The 24672-nt window shown below is 48.1% G+C and overlaps 1 protein-coding gene across 3 annotated transcripts in view; it reads right to left on the minus strand.

The window, feature by feature from the left end:
• SLC1A2 (solute carrier family 1 member 2) overlaps nucleotides 1-24672 on the minus strand; it is a 138125-nt gene that overhangs the window by 41011 nt on the left and 72442 nt on the right. For all 3 annotated transcript variants that reach the window (XM_030332762.1, XM_030332764.1, XM_030332763.1), the window contains exons 2-4: nucleotides 8484-8623; nucleotides 6507-6659; nucleotides 3818-4068 (exon numbers count right to left, since the gene is read on the minus strand). In XM_030332762.1, coding sequence (XP_030188622.1) covers nucleotides 3818-4068; nucleotides 6507-6659; nucleotides 8484-8623 — 544 coding nt within the window. The remainder of the gene's footprint in view (nucleotides 1-3817; nucleotides 4069-6506; nucleotides 6660-8483; nucleotides 8624-24672) is intronic.

A 24672-nucleotide genomic window follows, 5' to 3' on the forward strand; every position in this document is an offset into this window, starting at 1 on the left:
GCACAGAGTTCTTGGCAGAGCTGGGACTTGAACTCTGAGGGCCACCACCGAGTTCTTCCACTCCCTGTGCTACCGACACCCAATCCTACGGCAGCTAGGCCTAACAGTGAGCTGACCAGCTCTCCAAAGTGGGAGAGAAGCACGATGTGGCTCTGTTCTAGCCTGGCCACGTGTGCTTGTGCAGCGAGGAAGGAAGCTCAGGCTGAGTGTGCAAGGGGAGGACAGGCAGCTCCTGGGCTCCTGGGCCTGGGCAACGTTGGCAAGAAGAAAGAATGCAGGCATGATCCGAAGAGTCATGCTCCCAGGAAAAATGGGAGGGCCAGAAGCCAACATTCTCTGTCCTGAGAATGCCACAGAAGCCAAGTCTTGAGTTCAAAGGACTAACGGCCATGGTCGTAAACAAGTGATGGCTCTCAGGAACAGGTGGCAGCAGGTGTGGCATGTTTGACACGTATTATCTCTTATGTCAACAGTAGCCCCTCAAGGCTCAGGGGGCTCGCTAACTGCAGGGCAGAAAGCTAGCTAGTTGCTGAAGCAGGATTCAAAATGAGTTACGTTTGACTCCCAAATCAGCTTCCAAACAGCACGGGCCAGTGGCTCAGGTTGAAGGCGAGGAGATAGGGATACTGGAACACAGGCCTGGTCTCTGCCTCAGTTCATGAGCCGAGCCTGTGTGGGTTGGACAACCCCATCTGGATGCCAACTCCAGTCTACCCGAGTCCAAGCCACCAGGGTCGGTCACCTTAAGACAGGTTGGTTCTGGACTGTGTCCCCCAACGCCCGAACATAAGTAAGTTCCATTGGGCGGGGACCCTGGCTGTCTCATTGCCTGTGGCATCTTGTGCACAGTGGAGAGCCAGCACCCAGGAAGTGCTCTCAAATATCAGATGGATGAGCAAACACACATCACTGGATTCCCCGCAAGAGAAGACCCATGCGGTCCCTGTGGCTAGCCTTGACTGAATGTGGTCAGACCGCACCTGACATCCCGCTGCTGTCCTGGAAAGCTCACGCTGGTTCAGCCCTAAGCAGCAAGCAGGAGGCCCCGCTGCCCTCTAAGACACAGGGCCTGCCACCTCGAGCAAGGCAGCCTCTGCTCTGGGGACAGTGCGCCTGCCTCTTTCCATCTCTGTGTCTAACTGTGGCAGTGAAGCCCTCCACACCCAAGGCAAGCTTTTTGTAGTCACTTCCAGCTGTATCCCGAGGGCACAGAAAGCACTTGCTTGGCATCCCTTCTCTCTGGTAATGGGATGTCACCCTACAACGGTTCCCTTTCGCTGAACCCTCTTCAAGGGCCCCCTGGGCCCATGGATTCCGTCTAGTTTAAGACCCCCTTCTTCTGGGCTGCCTGAGATGTACATGCTCCCTTGCCCTGAGGTAAATAAAAGAGTCTACACATTTTTTCCTCTGATTGTCCCAACTCAAAGGGGCAGTGACCCTGGACTGAGCTGGGGGGTGGTGGGGGGGGGGGCGGCTAAGGGCTCATTCCTCATACGAATATTGCCAGTGGAGGGGTGGGTCCAGGGCAGGGATGGGACAGGGAATGGCTCAGCCCTCCATTCTAGTGTGCACAGTAGCCCTGCCGTGGGCAGCTTCACACGGAGATCGCCCACTGACCGGACAGGTCACCGAGTGAGCGTGGCTAACACCACTAAAGCTCACCCAAGATCAGAGCAATGGCTCCTGGTGCCTGTCTGCCTCAGTCCTGCTTTGCTATGACGAAGGGGTCGCCTCTCATGGAGCATGGTCACGACGGGGCCCAGGAAGCAGGCCCCAGTCCGTGCCTCCGTCGTGCCTCTCGTGCTACCCCTCCCCCCGGTCCCAGAGTGCTTTCATCTAAGTAGGTTCCCTCTAGAGACAGAGCGCCAGGAAGCACCCCTCCCTTCCCTTCCCACCCTACCTCCCCAGCTGAAATGGTTTATTTTTTTATTATGTGTTAATGGAGGCTTTTTGATTTGTCCTTTGTGGTTGTTCTCGAATTTTATTTCATTTTTCCTTTTGATTGAAGTAGAGTGGACACAATATATTTCGTTAGCTTCAGCTGTACCACACAGTGATTTGACGAGTCTACACATCACGCCTTGCTCACCACAAGTGTAGTTACCGTCTGTCCCCTCACAACACCATTACAGTATCATTGGCTACAGTCCCTGTGCTGTGCCTTTCATCCCCACGACTTCTTCCTTCTATAACAGGAAGCCTATGCCTCCCCCTCTCCTTCACCCACTTTGCCCATCCCCCACTTCCTTCCCTCTGACAACCATCGGTTTATTCTCCGTAAGTAGAAGGCTGTTGCTGCTTTTTACATGTTTGTTTATTCATTTGTCTTGGCTTTTGTTGTTGTTGTTTTTTTTTAGTTTGTACATATAAGTGAAATCACGTGGTATCTGTCTTTCTCTGACTTATTTCACTTAGCACCATGCCCTCCGGGTCCATCCACGTTGTCGCAAATGGCAAAAATCTCATTCTTTTTCACGGCTGAGTACTATTCCATCGTGTATATGTATATATGCCACATCTCCTTTATCCATGAGATGGTTTCCTTTAACGTAGCCCTCTGCCGTAAGTGCCACCAACGCAGCACTGGAAATCAGAGAACACGTCTTAACCCAGAGTAAGCGGGGCCCAGCCGGGGTTGACAATAGGATTTGGGGGACAGCTGGGAAAGTAAACTTTTCCCCTAGGCAGCCTGTCTCCGAAGTTCATTCTTCTGTGGTTCCCTGGAAATGGCTGGAGGAGATTCCCGGGTTCTGGTTGAACCTTGGTGCTAGCTCTCCCTCCATGGGCTAATGGGAACTGATGCGAATTCTCACCTAACCTGACCTTGGGGGCTAGACAACAGGCTGGGGAGCGAGGCCTCAGTCTCTCTCTCTCTCTCTCTCTCTCTCTCTCTCTCTCTCTCTCTCTCAGTGGTTCCACCGAGCAGAATCACCCATTTTCTTAAATTAGAAGCTTTAAAAAACTCGATCTGCCCGTATGCAGTCGGCAGGAGCATACATCACTACAAACCTTTGTAGAGCCGTTTTGCAACATCCAGCAAATTTGAAATCTAGAACTCCTGGGCAGGACATGAGCCCCCAAGAATTTATTTTTAAGAAATAACTACACAATCATGAGGAGAGAGAGAGAGATGATGGTAAGGCACTGTTAAATAAAAGAGTACGGCACAGCACAGTATATACAATGCAGTTACCACTTGGGTTGAATTTTTTTCTAAAGATTATGCACACAGGCAAAAAATATATATAGAAGGAAACAAAATTCCCAGCATGAGTAGTTCTAGGGAAGGGAAGTACATCTACACCGTTTAAACTTTTTACAGCCCTCGTGTATTACTTCCACAATTTGAAAACACCCAATCCCCGGGCCTACACTAGAGATTCTGACTCCGTAAGGCATGTGTCTTTTTTAAATGCATCACATGTGGTGTTGCTATCCTACCAACATAGAGACCCACTGGGCACTCTAGAGGGTTGAAGGCAAGGGTGATTTTCAAACGTGTGCCCTTGGACAGCCCATCCATGGAAACCAAAAAACAAAGGAAAAAGTAACGGGGTGGGGGAAAAAAGGAAGAAGGGGAATCCCAGAGCAAAGAGATGTGAAGTGAGCTGGAAAAAAAGGAAGGTTAATAAAATAAAGCAAAATACGACTTCAATCCCAAAATCCTGCTCCAAATCACCTCCTACAATCCCTAGACAGAGGAAATTAAATATAGGAAAATTGCTCCCCAGGGCTGGTTCACTGAAACACTCCCTAAGTTATTATCTTGATAACTGAAGGAGGCTAGAGAGGCAAGAACATCAGAACTTTGGGTTACCTGCTGAAAACAGGCTTGGACAAGGTTTTCAGGGAAGAGATTTCGGATGAGGTCCAGGAAGGCATCCAGGCTGGACACTTCATCATTTTTCTTCCCGGGTCCCAGCTGCTTCTTGAGTTTGGGGTTCCCTGGGTGGATGGCCAAGACCAAGATGACCCCCAGCACTGCGGCAATGACGGTTGTGGACATGTAATACACCATGGCTCTCGTGCCCAAGCGTCCACTGGCTTTAGCATCCAGGCCCGACAAACCTGGATTGAAATGATATGGGAAGGATTAATCCTACGATGCCCATCTCTGCATACCTAGAACGTGGCTTCATATTACTCAAATGCATGAATGGTTAATTAAACCTCCTCCTACTGAATGTTTGGTCCTACAAATCCTATAGTTTACAGTTCTTTTGTCTATTGTTACTTTATTTTAGAGAGAGAGAGCGCGCTCATGCACACGAGAAGAGGAGAGGGGCAGAGGAGGGAAGAGAGAATCCTAAGCAGGCTCCATGCTCAGCACGGAGCCTGACACGGGGCTTGATCCCATGACCCTGGGATCATGACCTGAGCCGAATCAAGAGTCCAATGCTCAACTGACTGAGCCACCTAGGTGCCCCCTACAGTTTACTGTTCTGTTCTCCAAGGACATTTTTGAGATTCTAGAGAACCAGAGTTGAAGATTTCTGGTTCAGAGTTTATAAAATGATCAATGACTACTTTCTGTCAGTCTGCAATAGTGAGTTCAAGTTGAATGTATTCCATTTTTTAATTCTGAGAGCATGTCCTCCCCACTTATTTGGCATTAAGATATCCTTTCTTGGGGCGCCTGGGTGGCGCAGTCGGTTAAGCGTCCGACTTCAGCCAGGTCACGATCTCCTGGCCTGTGAGTTCAAGCCCCGCGTCGGGCTCTGGGCTGATGGCTCAGAGCCTGGAGCCTGTTTCTGATTCTGTGTCTCCCTCTCTCTCTGCCCCTCCCCCGTTCATGCTGTGTCTCTCTCTGTCCCAAAAATAAATAAACGTTGAAAAAAAAATTAAAAAAAAAAAAAGATATCCTTTCTTTATGAGGTGATGGTGCTAGAACTTTTTCTTTTAATGTCCTCACTTAAAAGACAAAAACAAAAAGAAAACAAAACAAAAACAAAACAAAAAATCTGGCAGTCCTGGTGATTGATATCAAGCATCTAGCATAGCGATCTAGCACAGCCCTCACTCCTCTAAGGCGAAGCATGACGGAGACATTTTCCAACCCAGTGCAGGGATTAGAGAACACAAAGGTGGGTGCTCTGTGTACACTGTGGGAGGTTCTGTGATTGTTAGAGGAAATTCCAAGCAAGTCACAAAAACTCCTGCCTTCACTAGGTTTTTTCCCAGTTGTATGTTCAATTTTTCTACTTCCTGGTTTCAATTTCTGCTTTTACTAGACAGAGAGATTGTAGCCCTTGCTGTGCGGGAGGAAGTCACTGGTGCAAAGTTTTCTGAATTAAGCTGACTTATCTACAAGCCACTTCTCCTTACAACCTAAAGTCGGATTCTGGCCAACAGACACTAAGTTTCCTTGCCAGGTTGACCAGTATATGGTCTGTTAAACAGGCATGGAGAATACTTTCTCTGGTTTGAAAAGGAGCCTTTAAGGTTAAAGCACAATTTCACTCAGTCTGGGGCTGATTGATGAGACCTTGCATTCACTGGGCTCATTGGTTGACCCGAGATGAGACTACAGAACAACGTGGCTTAGCGTCTGAATCTCTTGACGTTTCGAGAGCCTCACTTCCTTCATAAGGTGGACAGCTTTCTCAAGGTCACCTAGATGGCACCAAGTATCAATCAAAGCCTAGCTTTCAGCCTTAAATCAGAGCCCAGTCTTTAAACTACATCAGTTTAATGGGGTGCCTGGCTGGCTCAGTCGGTTAAGCATCCAACTTTGACTCAGGTCATGATCTCGTGGTTTGTGAGTTCAAGCCCCGTGTCAGGGCCTGTGCTGACAGCTCAGAGTGTGCAGCCTGCTTTGGATTCTGTGTCTCCCTCTCTCAGCCTCTTGCCTGCTCACATTCTCTCTCTCTCTCTCTCTCTCTCTCAAAAAGTAAATAAATATTTTAAAAATTAAAAAATAAAATAAACTACATCAATTTGTACCCTATTTGAGCAGTGTTATTTAGTAAAGAGAAAACTACCAGCATAAGCCCAGAGAGGTGAAAACATTCTTTGCAATAAAAGACTTCTTTCAGCCCCAAAGAGTTGAACCTGATTTACACTTTAAGGGTAACTTTCTTCTTAAAAACTTGAAGGGTTTCACATCTAGTATTTAATTTATTTTTAATACCCACTTCCTTCTACACCCAGTTAAATAGTAAAGAGAAAATGTCCTTTTCTATTTATTACTTTTATCAGAATCTGAGCGAAATATAATTTGGAAAATGAGAAAAGTATACATTCAAAATTGAAATCACTATAGTTATTAACCCTTTCAACATGTGGCAGTTTCCTTTTCATCTTTTATTGCTAGACAGAAGGACTGACCAACAGATGAGAAATTCATTTTGGGTTGATAGTCCCCATTTTAGGGACAGGAAAACCAAGGCTCTGAAATAAAATGACACAGACAATCACATTCATTCATTCATTCATTCATTCAATCAAATTGAGATTCGACAGTCACTCCACAAACCAGATGGGAGTACGATCCCCTGTGACCTTACCTGTGATTAAGCTGGAGATGATGAGAGGCAGAATAAGCATTTTTAGCATCCTCATGAGTATATCCCCTGGGAAGGCTATTAACATAACCACGTCAGGGTGGAGAGGAGATGCCAAGCGGAGAAGCCCTCCACATACTGCCCCCAGGATGACACCTATAAGGGAGAGGGGAAGATATCTGAATTTATTTTGGGCCCAATAAAGTGACTAACTGTAGGGATTCTGCAACGTTGACCTTTCTCATACTTCTCCATTATCGGATAATGAACAGCACGTAACGAAAATACCATTAGATCGTAAAGTCGACTTTGACGACTAGTGATAGAATACTGTGTACCTCCAACTATTCTAAAAGGCAGTACTGACAGGGTCAAGGAGAGCCCTCTCAAGGTTTTGTGAGAAGGAGGATAAGGTAACTTGACTAACTTCTTTGAAGATACTGTCCACTGGTAGAGTCAGAAATATAGTCAGAAATAATCCATAGTGCCAGATACTGCTTCCCAGGCCCTCCAAGCCTAGGCCTGGCCATTGGTATGGTGTTTAACATATTCCTTCCCTTTCTGACTGGATACCAGATAAAAGGAACATTTGATTTAGCAAGCCAGTGCGAGTTTTCTTTTTCCTTCTATTTTCTTTGGCTCCCAACAATTTCCCCATGGCTCATTCTCAAGAAGTTTTGTCCTTGACTTCTATGTTCTCTTACATAATCTTTAGACTTGCTGATTTTATGGCAGATTGCGGGGAGGGGGGTCTCTAAAAGTGTATAATTTGGGAAGAAACAATTTAGGCAGAGTTGCTGGCAGGAGCCTTTCACTTTGCATACTTGGGGATTCCACGAGACAAACTTTGGATCTCTGCAGACAGGGGGCCGACATAAAAGATCCTTGTAGAAACCACAAATCAGGTCATAGCACCACTGGCTAGGAGGGAGGGAGGAAGTTCCTACATCCGTGGGCTATGATGTTAACTCCAGGGATGGGAGGGGAGTGATGTGTCCAAAAGCCTGATGGTTTTTACTTCTACAGGTAAAAAATATACTTCTTTAGAATCTACGATGAGTGAAATTTCTCCATGTGGAAGGTAACCTTTGGAAACCCTACCACACCTCTGTCTTCTTTAATTAAGGAAACTGAGCTGTGGCAAGCCCCCAGTCCAGACCCTGGTCCGCTGACATCCAAGATGACTGACTCAAAGGAGAAGTCATGGAACGGAGTGGGGAAAGGGCAAGGCGTGATGAGTTGTTCATTGCTTCTGTGTGCAGCCTAAGTGAGAGCTGAAGAACAAGGAGGGATCGAGAGAGGAAATGATGTGGATGTCACTACAAAATACTGCAATCTCCCCATTTTCAGTAAACCCTGGTTGAAAACCCAAGACCAAGGTGTGTCAACAGTCACACCAAAGGACAACCACAGCCTGGGCGAGGTCTGAAGCAGAGGAATCAGACTCTTGTGAAGGAGCCAGACCAGATCCAGGCTTCTGGGCAAACCTCTTCTACCCTGACCTCATTAGCTAATGTGCTAATTTAATCTAAGTTAATGAGGGTGTTCGTAGGTGAGACGTTGGGAGCCCTCTTCGTGGGGTTTTCAGCAACTGCTGCCTTTATCTCCATGCAGGTATTTCTCTAAGTGTGGTATGCTGACCATCTGTCTTGGAACCACCTAGAAGATTTGTTAAGATGGAGATTCGAAGGCCTCACTGCAGATGGGCCAAAGTCTCCGTGTGTAGGGCCGGGGAATCCGTGTGTTCACACACTCACAAGAGGTGGTGAGGACCACTAGAATCCCAAAGGAGAAAACAGATAGCTAGGGCAGGTGGATGGGAGACTGTATCGTCAAGGCAGCCGTGCCTGGGCAAAGGAGGCCTTAGGCTCCTTTACAGGGGGAGGGGCTTCTTTTACAGGGGGAGGGCGGCCTGTGGGAGCCAGCTTCCCCACAGAGCCCGGAGACAGCCAGAGAAGACAGGCAGGCCCTGTCACCTACCAAACACGGTCAGTGTGAGCAGGAGATTCTTCCCCAGCTTGTCACACAGGCGCAGGCCCAGAGGCCGGTGCTTCGGCTCCTCCGAGCTGAGATGGCTGTCGTGCATCCGTACTTCGACCTGCTTGGGCATGTTGTTGGCACTGCAAGAAGGGCAAAGGTAGTGGTGAGGGCCTGCTGGGTGCCCCCCTTGTGCAGTCTGCGGGGTTCAGGTAATAGCAGGTCAAACAGGCCTCCCGCCAGGCACGGTGGGGGTATCTAGAACCCCTGGCAGGAAAATAAAAACCAGAGCAACTCAGGGGACTCTGAATTGCAGTTACCTGTAGGCAGGACGCCAGGACACGTGGAACATCTACGCGCCAGGCACTTTTCTCCCTAGCATCTTGGATCATCATAGTAAAGAAAAGGCATACCACAAGGCGGGGTGAGGTTCTTCCAAGAGTTGCCCACCATGGCAACTCTGAGAGGCAAGTATTTCAGCTCTGTTTTCCAGAGAGTAACTTGCTCAGGGTCACAAGGCCAGAAGAAATGGAGATACAGGGGCGCCTGGGTGGCTCAGTCCATTAAGCGTCTGACTTTGGCTCAGGTCATGATCTCACAGCTCGTGGGTTCTAGCCCCACGTCAGGCTCTGTGCTGACAGCTCAGAACCTGCAGCCTGTTTGGGATTCTGTGTCTCCCTCTCTCCCTGCCCCTCCCCGACTCGTGCTCTGTCTCTCTCTCTCTCTCTTTCAAAAATAAACATTATCACATTTAAAAAAAAAATAAAAGAAACGGAGATATCAACCCAGCTATATCTGCCTCCAAAACCTGAGCTCTTTCATTCTTGTATCAATAGCCCAAAGTGACCTTTGGATTATCTCAGGTCAGAAGAGTCATGACCTAAGTCACGCTAAATTCAAACACCTCTGAGCTCAAGCCTTCCCAATCCTGGTCATGGAAAAGTCATAAATGTGGGCGGCCCAAGTTTTGCCTCTCTTTTGGAAAGCATGGTCTATCTAGTTTTTTAAAAAGTCAATCAACTGTGGTTTTTAAAAGGTCATCTGCATTATCAGGGCTTTGCTAAGCTGCCCAAGAGTCATGCTACTCAGCGTCAAAGAAGTGTGGCTTTAAGAAGCACGTGATCCCCTTCAGCCCTCAGTGCAGCCCAGCCCTTTCCCAGATAAGCCCCATGCTGTGATGAGAGTCTTACAGGGGTGGTTGCGGGTAATGAGCACACTGCCTCTTTTTCCAGCTTGGTCACTGGCAGGCCAGTAAGATTTCAAATTTAGGCTTGGAGATTCACATCGGGAGGCCAATTTTTTTTACTTTGCCAGCTTAAGACCCTTTTGTTAGTTGCCATTTACAATTGCCATCGTGGGATTAAAAAAATCCTTTAAGTCTTCAACACCGCGAAAGACAGTTCACGGTCTCTGAATAAATGGCAATGCTTTCTAAGATGGGAGGGAGCTAGCCTTACCCAGATATTGTCTCCAGAGATTGGGAAAGCCTTCCTTTGGAACCAGTACCAATCGGCGGACCAGGGGTTTGGAATCACTGGTTATAACGGAAATCGTGTGGGCTTTGGAGACAGGGAACCTGGGCTTTAAATCATGCCTCCATCACTTGCTAACTGTGTGGTGTGTCGAAAGAAGGCCTTGGGGCGCCTGGGTGGCTCAGTCGGTTAAGCGTCCGACTTCGGCTCGGGTCATGATCTCGCGGCTTGTGGGTTTGAGCCCCGCCTCGGGCTCTGTGCTGACAGCTCAGAGCCTGGAGCCTCTTCAGATTCTGTGTCTTTCTCTCTCTCTCTGCCCCTCCCCCACTCACACTCTGTCTCTCTCTTTCAAAAATAAACATTAAAAAAAAAAAAAAGAAAGAAAGAAGGCCTCGATGCCTACCTTGTGGACATTAAACATGGTAAGATAGGTTAGGGGCCTCGCGTGACACCTGGCATAGGTTGTGACTTTCTCTAGGCAGCACGGGCACACACCGTACTCATCAAGTTCATTACAAGGGTGACGTTTGCTCCACCATTCCAACAAGACACCAAGCTTAGCTTCCAGAGTCTCAGATTTAAGACCAGGGACCCAAATACAACTACGTACTCTTTCCTAACAGGCTCCTTAATATACTCGCTACCAAAATGTTTTGAAATTAGGAATGATGTCTCATGATCTGGTTAGAATACCCAAATGAAAATATTAGTCAAAATATCAGCATCTCGGTCTCCCCTTCGTGGCCTAATTATCTACTCAATCTAGTTAGTTTTGGGGCAGCCTCTGACTAGCTGTCATGTGTGTGCTAATGATCACTCAGACTGTCTGAAAAGAAAGTAGGGCATGACTGCTCGCAGCAAGCACATGAGGGCCAATCTGGTCAGCAAGCAAGAAACACCACTTCCTCTAATCTCCACGGGAAACAGACAGAAAGGCTCTTTTTACAACACAGCAGGGGAAAATGATCAAAACGATCTTTTTTAACATGGGTAGACCATATGTTTCCATTGGGATCTTTTGATATTTTTAAGCATTTCTCCAGCCAGTAATCTAAAGCTCCAAACCAGGAAGCGGCCAACAAAGAACGGAGGCTGTGTGTGTTCTGAAATGGCGAGTGCATCCGTCAGCCAGCCTTTGGCATCACTCTAGGTCCCCTTGAGATTGTAAACCCCTCTGCCTCCTGCTTCGTTTGAATCCCTTTTGCCACTGAAGTTAGACTCAGGCACACGATTGGTATTTAAGTGAGACTAGCAAGCATTTCGACCAAATGCTCTGGCAAGATCCAAAGGATATAATGAAAGTGTCAGGCACCAAAACAGCCTGACAGTGTTAGGTAAACGCACGCACGCAGTCCAGCAGTGTGGCTGAGTGATGCGCACAATTCTTAGTTGTACACACCTGCTGTATGTTTAATGGTTTGTTTCTCAGGCCATGACAAAATGTCCCCGAAACCCTGAATCAAAACGGCCACATCAAAGTGGCAGCATCAAAATGCCACGAACCCACATGTATTTATTGAGAGGATCCCTGTGACTTCCTCAGCTCCTTTGAAATTAACCAAATGCTCATAGGCTCAGAGGAGGTTCTGACATCAGCTCGTAGAGAATGATTTGCGACGTACATCAGGAACCCAGCTTGCATCTAGGAACACAAAGTCCCCTAAGAACTCTTGGTAGCAATTCTATACCAGCCTACATGATCACCACATCACCAGAACACGGGAGAGCCTGAAGTGGGGAATATTATAGAACACAGCATCAGATCATACTATACAACAGCACAGTGCTGTTTGTAAGACTTATACATACATGGCATATGAATGCTGGTTACTGAATGCACATAATAACAGTGGCAGTAACAAGGATACCTGGTATTTACCAAGTATTCTATATGTCAAATGCTATCCTCAGGAGAGAGTAAGGTGTAATCCCTGCTCTTAAAGAGCTTGTCAAGGGAATCTGCTTTACACGTGGGCCGTGGTCAAGCTCTGCAGGGGTGCTGGGGAAATGGGAAAAATGGTACCCAACGTAGCTTTGGGGAAGAACAGTGTTCAAGAACAGCTCCCAGGAGGGCTGACACCAGAGTTGTATCTTAAAGAATGGATCTAATTCAAAGGTCTATATCCGTCACCAGTCCGTGAACCCTGGGAGAGCAGGGCTGGATCTTTCACACCTGGTACCAAGGGCTTGATGACTATTTGCTCGAAGAAATTATAAATTGGAAAGCAACTACAAAGGGCAGGCACCTTCCTTTCTCCTGGGAATGAGGCCCTTTCATGGACAGAGTGGCAGCATATCGCTTCTGCAAGCCTCTTTCCAGTCTTGCGTTTATTCCACAGATTTCTACTGGACACATATGACAGGTCCCATGCTGTTCTGGATGCTAAAGATATCACAATAAACGAAGCAAGCAGAACCCTTGCTCTCATGCAGTGAACATTTTAGTGGAACAACAAATAAATGGACAAACATATTTCACGTGGAAATACGCACTGGGAGGAAAATGACACGTGGAGAGGAGGCGTGCTATATTTTGCATCAGGTGGCTGGGGAAGGCTTCTGTGATAAGGGGGCCTTAAAACCAAAACCTGCAGGGAATGAGGGCTCTCCTACATGAATCAGGCAATTTATCCAGAGCTTAGGAAATAAACGGAATGTACACCATTTAGAAACCTGTATTTCCACACTGGAGCCCGAAGCTCCCACCATATGCAACTCCGGGTGTCTACATGGTGGTTTCTTAGCACAGGCACTGATTGAAATGAATCTTGAACCAGTAACGCCGCACTCTATTACCATCATGCATATGATGGGAGTTTCGGCTGTCCCAGCTCCCAGCAAGAGGAATGATACCAGGGAGAGGTGAGCTGGACACCAAAGGAAGGCTAAGGTCACAACAGCCTGCACATTCGCTTCCCTGGCAATGAACAGAAAGGGCAAGACCTGATACGGGCAAGCTCACCGGAGAAACACAGTAAGTTATTTCGAGTGTGTGCACTTTCCCCCTTATCATTCCTCCCTTCCTACAACCTGTGCCTGTGTACATAGAAAAGCAATAAGGAGTTTAGAAGCTCAGGTGTGCCTTGGTGAGATCAAGTCCATCCAGCCTGATGCTGTCCAACCCCGCTGACCACCCGTTTCCACTTGAGTGCCTTCTGGATGGAGCATTTAGCAATGCAATTCCTTAACACTGGAAGTTCTACATGCCAATTCTGCTGGATCGCTCTCTATTGGCCCACAAAGGAAGGCCATGTGATGGGACATCTGTTTGGATAATTGAAAACTTCAAGAATGAGCCTATAATTTCCTTCAGCCATAACGTCTCCGCTGAATTAGTTAAACGGCTGTTAATTTCGCAGTCGCTGCCCTGACCCTTCTCACGCAAATCCACGAGTACTGTTTCAGCTTATCGCGCAAGACTTCCTCTGGGCTCGAAAGGGAACATGTAATGGGGCCGGCTGGTGCTGAGTTTTAAACTATTCTGAGAACCTGCTTTTCATTAGCATTCAATTTCCCTTGCTCTGTCAAGAGCCTCTAAGAATAGGCTTGTTAGATGTGGGGTCTGATTCAGATTTCCTGCCCGCACACTTCAGTGTTGCCTTATCTGGCACCATAGTCTTTCTTCCTCCTCCGCTGGCTCAGTGAGGTGGCAACAGAACATTCCCCAGGGAACCTAAAAGCAACTGATGTGTTTCTGCCTGGAGGATGTGAGATCTCCAAGGAGCATCACCATCCAGCCCTCTGCTGTGCAAGTCCAAGAGCCTGAGGAGACAATGCCCAGGAATTGCCCTAAGGGGGTCTACTAGGTCAGACCCTCAAAAACAAAAATAGAGCCTGCTGAGGGCCTTTCCTCTTGGGTGGTTGGCGTGTTTGGAAAACAACGCTGGAAATGCCAGTGCTGTCACAAACCGGTGATTATAGCTGTGACTGCCCCACATCTGGGATTTCCCCAGCTCCCTAAAGAATGCCACCTTTGCTGTAAAAGGGACTGGAACTCTAAGACAGCGGGGCATTTCCAGCCCACCAGTCCCTCCACCCTCGCTAGGTCCTGCGAGACCTGGTTGAATGGTGTCATGACTCTCCCTCTGACAGCCACCGGGTCTTCAAGGACCCTGTGAATGAAATCTGAAGGTTTGCAACCTCCAAATCTCCCTCCGGTCCCTTCTTCTGTTCATCTTTGGCTGCTATGTCCCCGTCTCCAATCACAAACATGCTTTCTAGAAAGGCCCTGCCAGTGGGCCACTCTAGACTTCACAAACGATATTCCTTTTCTATGGCTTTTTCCTGAATATCCAAAGGTCTGGTTCAAGAGCACAGTTTAGAGTTTTCCCAAATCATGACAGGATTGGACCTGGGGACAAAATGAAACTGGAAGTCAGGAGGCCTGGGTTCTAATTCCAGGCCTGCTCCTACCTGGTAGCGTTGGGAATAGCATGGGGATAAAACGGATGTAAGGCTACTCGCCCATGACCAACAAACAGAGAACTGACTAGTATGAAATGAGAAAAACAAACTCAACGGAAGATACCAATAGGGTTTAGGTATCATTTTTGGCCGATTTTTATTTTTTAGGTTCCAGGCTCTTCATCTGTAAAATAAGGGGGGTGAATTAGAAATTCTTTACCGTTCTAAGATTCTGTGATTCTCTGGGGGTGGGGGGAGGATATTCACAACCCTTGGTAGCTCCCATTTTAGTTACTCAAGACTGAATAAGCTTACACTTTACCATGCGATGAATCATTTCATCAACGATGAGGGGCAGCCCGATCACTGCATGCCAGTCCCCACAGGGAGGGGCACATGGGTGACTTAGAGACAAGAGACAAACCAATAACAAAAATAAGCACCGTTTCTTTATGCCCTTACCTCCATGTTTCCCTCACCTCTCCGATCTCTGCTGCAAAAGCATATTTTTGTAGCACTACTAATGCTGAGTTAGGGGTCAAAGTTGTTACACAATTCAGACACGGGCATCTTCTTAATCCCGCATCCACCCTTGACCAATTCGCAGTCTAGATTTCTAAGATAGGCAGGTCAATGCCACAGGAACAGACTCAAACAGGTGAACCAGCACTGGGAGCCAGCCAATTGCCAAATTCATCCTTAAATCACCACCCATGTCACTCCCAGTCAGCTCTCATGGAATTGGAGAGGTGGCATTCACAGAAACATTCCAGATGAAAAACTGAGGGAAAGGAGTCTTTTCTTCATAACATTTCCCAAACCATGGGGCCCAAACTGGCTAATGACATGAATGGTAAATATGGAGCTAACTAGGGCTGGAAGAAATTACAGGAGACAGAATCCTGAAGAGATAAATAAAAATAATACTCATTTGGCCCAGAAACAGAAGTTAAAACACCAGCCACCAATTGATTAGCAGCTGCCAAAAGGCGACTTGGTGGAATGCAATGACATAAATGCGTGGCCACTGGATTCTTGCTTAAAATCTCCCTTTTCCAACCATGCCTGGGACGAGGCATTGATTTCTTGGACAACAACATGCAGCTCACTGGGTCATTACAGAGCTTCAATGAGGTAATACTTAAGAAAGCACAGGCAGAGTAAGTAACATGTAATTGATACTCAATGTTAATTTCCTTTTTTGTCTTAAATGCCTAACATGGTGCAAAATGACCATTTCGATGGTCTCTTTACAGTTGAGTTTTGGCAATAAATGGTACTTGTGTTTTTCACAAAAAGAAAAGTCCCAAAGGCGCCTAGGTGGCTCCATTTGTTGAGTGTCCGACTCTTGATTTCAGGCCAGGTCATGATCCAAGGGTCTTAGGATTGAGCCCTGCATTGGGGTGGATGGGGGAATGGGGGCTCAGGATGGAGCTTAAGATTTTCTCTCTCTCCCTCTGCCCCTCTCCCCTGCTTTCTCTCTCTCTCTCTCTCTCCCAGAAGGACCAGAGTGGGTGGGGGCCTGGGAAGCTTCTACACTGTGGAATAGCTGGACAACCTCCCAAAGAACATCAGAAATACAGTCTTAAGTATAAAACCTCTGGACTTTTGTGAGATCCTCCCAAGGTTAGAGACTTAAACTGGCCCTGACACAACAGATTTCCCATTTCCAGAAAGGCTCACCACCCAAAACAGAAATAAGATGCCACGGAATAGTGACCCTCCAGGCCTGGGTGAGAGACTGGGGTGGGGTGTTTAATCATCTCAAATTGGGAACCTCTGCTAAAAATAAAGGTTATGCCATGACCCAAGAAGACACTGGCCAGCCCTGTCTCCAGAGAGGCATTGTCACTCCTGAAGTAATTGCTACCCACCTGCGGTTCACGGAACAACATGAAAATACCCTTTGCAAACATCACACAACTCCAATAAATAGGGAAATCTATGTGGCACGCATTCTGGGTTTTGAGCCACAGGGAACTTGGCCCTGCTCCCAGTTTGCCTTGAAGCGAATGGTTTCCTCCAGCCAAAATGTCCTCTCCACCCTAGCCTCCAACCCTGCCTTCGTGAACTAACTTCTGTTTCTTCTTCAAAACTCGGTTTTTTTCCAATATGACTCCCCTCAGAAAGTCTTCACTGACTTTTAGATGGTCCTCCTGCAGTTTACCTGTGTTTATCCGGGCCGACCTCTCTTGAGGCATTTATCACAATGACCTATCTGTTTCCCCCACTGGAATATAAACTCTCTGAGGGCATGGCCTTGTCTTAACTCCACTCTCTCTCCCTCAGCATGGTTCCTGGTATATGGTAGGTACTCAAGTTCTGTATGTTACATGAGTGAACCAATGAATGGGCAACAAGCTAGAAGGCATGTTCTCATCACAGGTTCTGTGGAGTAGTGCCCTGAAAGCCTAGGAAATATGGAAAGAGGAGAAAGATGAGAGCAAAAGCAGCGAACACCTGTATTAGGAAAACCCACAGGTGGCAGGAAGGGGCAGGCTGCTACCAGGTAGGCCTGGGCCCTTCCCTGCTGGCAGCTTTGATCCAGCTGCCTTGCCCAAGGCGTGGTGGCCCCAGTGCTCACAGCATTCTCAGGGGAAGAGGAACCATGCACCCATGTAGGCTTGGCTAATGAGGCCTTCAGGGGACACCGATGAGGACCCCGGAAGATGCCGTGGGATCTAATTGCCAAAATCAACATCTCTAAATCCAGGGGCGCCTGGGTGGCGCAGTCGGTTAAGCGTCCGACTTCAGCCAGGTCACGATCTCGCGGTCCGGGAGTTCGAGCCCCGCGTCGGGCTCTGGGCTGATGGCTCAGAGCCTGGAGCCTGTTTCCGATTCTGTGTCTCCCTCTCTCTCTGCCCCTCCCCCGTTCATGCTCTGTCTCTCTCTGTCCCAAAAATAAATAAACGTTGAAAAAAAAAAATTTAAATCTGGACTCTCCAAAATGTCCTTCTACCAAAGTGCATGACCACTCTTTCCTTTTCCAGAAGTCAGTGGAATTCTGATTTTGAGAAGCCCTCTTAATTAACAGAGCTCTGGATTTGGCCCTCAGGCCTGGGAGGCTCTTCTTTTGGCCCCTGAAGCTTCCAAGCTGAGCCCTCCTAGCCTGCCAGGCAGGGCAGCAGCTGGGATGTTCACAAGTGGCTTAGCTTCGGTGCCTTCAGGCACCAGGCAGAGACCAGCCACCAGGAAAGGTAGCTGGGACTTCCTGGACGTTTTGGTCACACCTCACAGTTGTTTTTCATCAGTGCGGCCCTTGCCCTTCTTCGCCCTTCTTTGAGCAGAGCGGTCCCTGTGCCTTTTCTCTCCTTCTAGACCAGGCGGCCAACCTTGCGATGCAACGTGAACTCCAAACAGGAAGACAGTTGATGGCCGTGAGATTTCCCAGGGCTGGCTCTGGAAACGCCACACTGCTTCTGTGGGGAGATGTTGTAGGACGTCCTTTATGCCTCTCTGGAGGTCTCCAAAGGCGCCCACTTCTGGCTCCCAGAGGCCTGAAATTTCTCCTTGAGAGTCCCATCCTTCGCATCTCAGATTGAAGCCGCAGCCCGTGGAAAAACAACCCTTTCACTGACAACCCAGCATGAAGGAGCTTCTAAAAACAGGGTTTGCTGGGGATGGGGGACCCTTTGACATGAGTCCCGACCAGAACCACACCCAGAAGCTAAGTAAAAGGAGAGCTGCTCAGGATATTGGACACAAGCTTTGCCAACTGCACGCTGTCACCCAGGGTCAGTTCTGAGCTTAACTGTGGCCTCAACAGGGTTTCTTGGCTACTAACAATTTCCTTTTTCTTTCTCTTTTTTGTTTTTAATCTGGACGCTAGTTTCACATGTGTGTTCAATTTGAGAAACCTAATCGAGCTGGTCACTTAAGATCTGTGTGCTTCTCTGTATGCGCATTGGACTTGAACAAAAAGTTGAAAAGAAACAGGCAAATGAAATTATGTTGTTGGCCCCCAAATGGCTGATTCCCATAGCGGTGCCTTTGCCGGCAAAAGGTGCAAATTTCGCCCACCTTCTACCTGGGAGGCATGTGGAAAGTCTCCTTCCGATGAGACAAAACCAGTAGGATCTGGGGTGACCCGGTTATAAGGGGGTGGTCTCACTGGCCAAAAAAGATGTCCGTGGTCCTTATCTTCCTGCCGCTTTTCCATGTCCATAGCTGCAAAGGTCCCTCAAGACATTGCCTTCTCTTCCATCAGGAGACCCTTGTAGGCTCTTCACCTCATGTTCATCTTTCCAGTTACAAACGATAAGCAACATTTCATCAGTCGGATTTATTAACAAGTACATTAATAAGAATATCATGACAAATCAACATGTGCAGAGATCCCAAAGAACTATCATATCCATTACCTTACTTTGTCTTCACGACATCCCTGACAGGGGAGGAATGGTCCCATCTCAGAAGTGGAGATTCTGGGGGCGCCTGGGGGGGCTCAGTTGGTGAAGCGTCCGACTCTTGGTTTCGGCTCAGATCATGATCTCACGGTTTGTGGGATCGAGCCTCACGTCAGGCTCTGCGCTGACAGTGCGGAGCCTGCTTGGGATTCTCTCTCTCCCCCCCCCCTCTCTGCCTGCCCCTCCCAGCTTGCTCTCTCTCTCAAAAAATAAAGAAATAAACATTTAAAAATTTAAAAAAAGAAAGAAATGGAGATTCTGAAACTTGCCAGAGCTCACGGCGCTGAGAAGCAGCAGGGGCAGGGTTTGAACCAGGTGGTTCTGCAGCCAGGATTAAACCTGCGTTGCCATCTGCCTTTGAGTCCAGGGCTCCTTGGGTACATCCTTCCTAGGGGTGTTTGCGAAGTGACAGACACCCTCGAACTTCCAAACCCACCAAAGCGCTATTAACCCAGAGACCTGTAACCCAGCACCCAGGGAAGGAAGGCAGAGCAAGGAGCGTGCTGCCCAGTGAGGGAAAAGCGGCCGCTGGCTGCTTGCCTTAAATGACACAGGCTCTCGGCCCCTGGCCTCGGGTGTAGCATGGGCTAAAGTGGCAGCCACTTAACTGACTCCTCCCCTCAGGCCACCAGGGTGCACAGGTGTCACCCTGTCCCCGCGGACTCAGGCAGCACATGCTGATGTGAAATAACCTTGAGCTCGTCACCAGCAAGGACTCCTCACCTCAGAAGGGCTCAGATATCTGGTAACCGGTAATAATGAGGATACAAATTATGATGAGGAAAATAGATAGTAAGTCAGGTCTATGCAAAGCTTACTTCGTACCAGGCACTTTTCTAAGAGTTTTAGACATAGGAACCGAGTTAACTCTCACAATCACCTCATGAAGTAAATACTATTACCAACAACCTTGACCAAAGGGGAAACTGAGGCACAGAATGGCTAAATTATTGGTCCAATGTCACAGTTAGCCGTTTGTGGAGTCTCGACTTGAACGCAGGCAGTCCTAAACTTGGAAAACCAGGTCAGCTCTCTCTCCCTCTCTCTCCAGCCCTAAAAAAAAATGCTCTTTATATTCGGTAATTTTGTGCTGGCAGTAAACATTGACACTGAATATTTAAGCCGAAAGAGTGATTTTGCTTAAGGGGAGAAGAGTCCGGAGAGAACAAGGAACAGGTCTAGTCCAAACCAGACATTGACGTTTAAGAGCTGTATACACAGTCCTCACAGAATCCTAGAATTTGGGGACTGGACAGGCTTCTGGTCCTCCGCCAACCTCAAAACAAATGATTATCTGGTCCAGAGGCCCCAAATCTGTCTCCGGGTCATTTGTTAAAGACACAGATCTCCAAAATTTATGTCCACACGTGGATGATTTTTACAGCAGCTTTAAGATTATGAAACACGAAACTGCCAAAACTTGGAAGTGACCAAGATGTCCTTCAGTAGGTGAGTGGATCAGCAAATTGTGGTCCATCCAGCTCTTATCCAGAGCCTAAGAAAAAAAAAAAAAAATCAGGGTGCCTGGGTGGCTCAGTCGGTTAAGCGGCCGACTTTGGCTCAGGTCATGATCTCATGGTTCGTGACTTCGAGCCCCAGGTTAGGCTCTGTGCTAACAGCTCAGAGCCTGGAGGCTGCTTCAGTTTCTGTGTCTCCCTCTCTCTCTGCCCCACCCCTGCTTGCGCTCTGTCTCTGTCTCTCAAAATGAATGAACGTTTAAAAAAAAAAATTAACAAAATAAAAAAAAAGCTACCAAGCCATGAAAAGATATGGAGGAAACTCAGATGCACATTACTGGGTGAAAGGTGCTAATCCAAAAAGGCTACAAACTACACAGGACACTTTGAAAAAAAGCAAAACTATGGAGATAGTAAGATCAGTGGGGAGGGGCAAGAGAGGGGTGCATAGGTGAAGCACAAAGGATTTTTAGAGCAGAGATAATTGGTATGATACTATAATAGTGGATACATGTTCAACATTTGTCCAAACCCATAGACTGTTCAACACCAAGAGGGAACCCTGTGGGCAACTATGGACCTTGGGTGTTTGCAGGTTTGTCCCCGATGACAAATGTATCTCTCTGGTGTGGGTTGTTGATGGCCCCTGCAGATTATGCGCGTGTTCCAGGCAGTGGGTGCATGGAAATCTCTGTACTTGCTGCTCAATTTTGCTGTGAATCTAACGCTGCTTTTAGAAAATAAAATCTACTGGGAGAAAAAACCCAAACAGATTTTGGAGCCCCATCTCGGAATATCCCAAATGAGCATGTCTGGGTGGGGCCTAGGCCCCTGGGCTGTTTTCAAAGCACCCCGGTGGCTTTATTGCAGGCGTGAATGTCTGGTCAATGACCGAACAGTTGCAGTGAAGGGGGGTCTGATGCACCACACCCCTCACCATCTTGACACAGCACAGCTTCGGCCACTACAGAGCTCTTCCTTCAGGGTAAACCTAAATCTGTTTCCCTGTAGCTTTTACCCACTGGTTATTTTTCTACCCTGCAGAGCCATTTAGTAACACTGACCATGGTTACTCTCAGGCAACTAATTGCTTCAGCGCACCCTCTCATTAACTCCTCCCAACGCTCCCACAAGGTAGATGCTATTATTATTCCTTCTTAACAGATGAAAAAACTGGAGGTCAGAGGTGAAGTCGTTTGCCTAATGGCTGGTGAGGGGCCGGGCTGAGAGTGAAAGCCCCAGTTCTACCTGAGCAAAAGGCTCATGCTGTTGATCATAACCCAACACTTAGCCATGCGTGAAGCCTGCCTCCTTCTCCATCCACCAGCCTTCCAGGCACATGAAGGCAGCTTTTCTCTCTGCTCGGAGTTTTGTCTTCCTCAAGCTCCCCACCATCCTGGTTGCAGCGCCTCAAGCCGTTTACACCCCTTTACAACGTGCCTCCTGGACCCGACACAACCATCCAGGTGGGGTGTGACCACATCCCCGCTCCCCCGAGCTAGTCAAGGCAGGCTTTCTAGCCCTCAGCTCGCAGCACCTCAGAATGCGCCAGAGCTGGGGCTCTGACCCCCCATTTGGGGGAGTACTGGTAACAAATAGGGACCACTGATTGACTTTTTAGTATGTACCGGTAGTAGGCATAATAACACCACCACCCCCTCCCCCAAAATGTCCGCGTCTTAACCCCCAGAACCAGTGAGTATGTGAGTTGCAGGGCAAGAAGGAATTAAGTTTGCTAACCAACCTTGAGATGGAGAGTTCATCCTGGATTATCCAGGTGGGCTCAACGTAACCACAACGATCCTTACAAGTGGAAGGGAGACAGGAGAAGAATTAGAGTGACAGCAGCGAGAAAGACTCACCCCACACTGCTGGCTTTGCGGACAGAGGAGGGGGCCATGAGCCAAGGAATATGTGGGTGGCTTCTAGAAGCTGGCAAGAGCGAGGAAAGGCATTCTCCTTTAGCGCCTCCAGAAAAGAATGCAGCCCGCTGACACTTGGAATTTAGCCCCATGAGCCCCATTTTGGACCTCTGCCCTCCGGAAGTATAAGAAAATAAATGTGTTGTTCCCAAACACCCCGTTTGTGACAGTTTGTTACGGCAACAATAGAAAACAAATGTAGTCCCAGACCCTAGGCTAAGTGTTTCCTACATTATGTTGCGTGATGTTTACAATAAACCCGAGAGGCGAGGTGGCAGCCGCTAAGGTTCTCTCGGTACCCACCCCTCACCTTCTAGAGCTCCGCCCAGAGCAGCGGTGTGCTCAGACAGCTACGTGCCTCTCGGCCTCCCTGGCTGAGACACAGGCCGAGGCCCTGGGCACCACCGTCTCCCTTCTCCCAGCTCTGAGGGAGCTGTGAGACAGACACGGGCTGAAGCAGCGTCTTGTTCTCCTTGGCCCGTCACCAGTTCCAAAGGCTGGCCGACGCAAGGTCTCTGGTGGCTCCCACCACCAATGGAGGCATTTCAAGGGCCTCCCCGGAGGACCTGTGCCTTTTCTTACCGCGGTTCCTTCCAATGAGCCACGCAATTTGTGGCTATCGATCAGGCAGCTAAATCCTCGGGTCCCGAGGTCTCCACCAGTCAACTCAGCTTCCCGACTGCCCGATCACTTCTGAACTAGTTGGACGGGCTGATTTTACAGGTGAGAACCTGAGCCATCCAATCACCAGCAGGGTTATCCTCTCACCAGGAAAACGGCTTCTTGAGAGAAGAATGGGCATTTCACACACCGGCCGCTTGTTGAGACGGCTGGTTCACAGCATCCTGCGTGGCCACGGCCCAGTCCACGAGCAGACTACAGCCTGTTCCGTTACCCACTTCCCCCGCTTTTCATAGACAGATTCAGTGCTTGGTGTTTGAGTACTGTATTACTTCTCCCATCAGAACCTGAAATCTTAATGGACTCTTTGACGTTGCTCCTTTGAACGATCCTTTCCTGAGCCCCCGCTTACTCTTCCTGCATCCATGATGCTGCATTTACCACTGCGATACATGAGTGTTGTTCCCTTACTGTCTGAATGGCTTCCCCAGCAGACTTGAGATTCTATTCACGAAGGGCCCATCTCTACCCCTGGACCCAATACGTATTAGATGCTCAATAAGAATCTGTTGAGAGATAATGACTCGGAGGTACAAGGGGCCCCAATTCTAGAGATCTGGGAAGTGCCTTTGGCAAAAGTCTACCCAGCACAGGGGCCGGATAAGAGGTTCCTCCCACGGATGCGGATTTGGAGAGGAGCCAAACAAAGCACGAGGAAAGGGTGCATGAAACTCCTTAGCTTGGGGTCTACCGAAGCTCAAACGGACAACCAGTGACCTTGCCAAAAGCAACTGCAGCTTGGAGTTACCACAGGTGGACGCAACTTGACATCTTATGCACTTCCTGAAGTCGCTCTGGCCCCACCTGCCCTCGGCTCCCCAGGAGCCAAGTTCAGTACGTTGGCCATTGAACACTACTTCATTCCACATTGTTACCAATATTGTATCTAGTTCTGTCAATCACTACAGGCATTTAAAAATCTCCCTCAATGATTGTAGATTTGCCCAGTTCTTTCGTGTCTGTCCATTTTTGCTTTATATATTTTAAGGCTATGTTGTAGGTATACTAAAACTTGAAAGTTTAGGTCTTTTTTGTGAATGTAACCTCTCAGAACTATGAAATATCAATCCATATCTTTAACAGTGTTGAATGTGGGGCGCCTGGGTGGCTCAGTCGGTTAAGTGTCCGACTTCAGCTCAGGTCACGATCTCGCGGTCCGTGAGTTCGAGCCCCGCGTCTGGCTCTGGGCTGATGGCTCAGAGCCTGGAGCCTGTTTCCGATTCTGTGTCTCCCTCTCTCTCTGCCCCTCCCCCGTTCATGCTCTGTCTCTGTCTCTCAAAAATAAATAAAACGTTAAAAAAATTAAAAAAAAAAAAAAACAATGTCAATATAACACTCGCATGTACATTAAAAAAAAAAAACTCCACAGCAACTAAAGTGAAAGTCCTTCATCCCAGGTGTTTGGGAAAAAAGGCTCAATCTTGCTCAATTTACAAAATCGTTCATTTGTTTCCACGCAGGGTTTCTTCGTGCGTCCGTGAGTTATCTAGTGGCCTCTTAAATCAAGACATCAAAGCCAGATCATACCCTGTCTTTGCTTGAATCCACTGTATAATGGCACGCAAAATGCCAGACACCTAAAGGGATTCAGTCAAGACTAGTAGATCGCATTCCGTGATGGGACAAAAGAGGGGAACAGGTAGGGAATGGGAAAGGTCTGTGATGTTCCCTGGACTCCAGCACACCCTAAGGCTTTGTGTTAACACGGAACTGGCAGGCTCTGTCGCCCTGCCTCCTTCGCCTACCCGCCCTCTCTCCCTGTCCACCCTAAGTGCCACATTCAGCTGACACTCAGCCCTTTGTGCCTTACCTGAGAACAGATCCAACCCTACGATCCGGTCCTGAGAAAT

Source organism: Lynx canadensis, chromosome D1, assembly GCF_007474595.2.
Source record: "Lynx canadensis isolate LIC74 chromosome D1, mLynCan4.pri.v2, whole genome shotgun sequence".
In the NCBI taxonomy this organism is placed as follows: Eukaryota; Metazoa; Chordata; class Mammalia; order Carnivora; family Felidae; genus Lynx; species Lynx canadensis.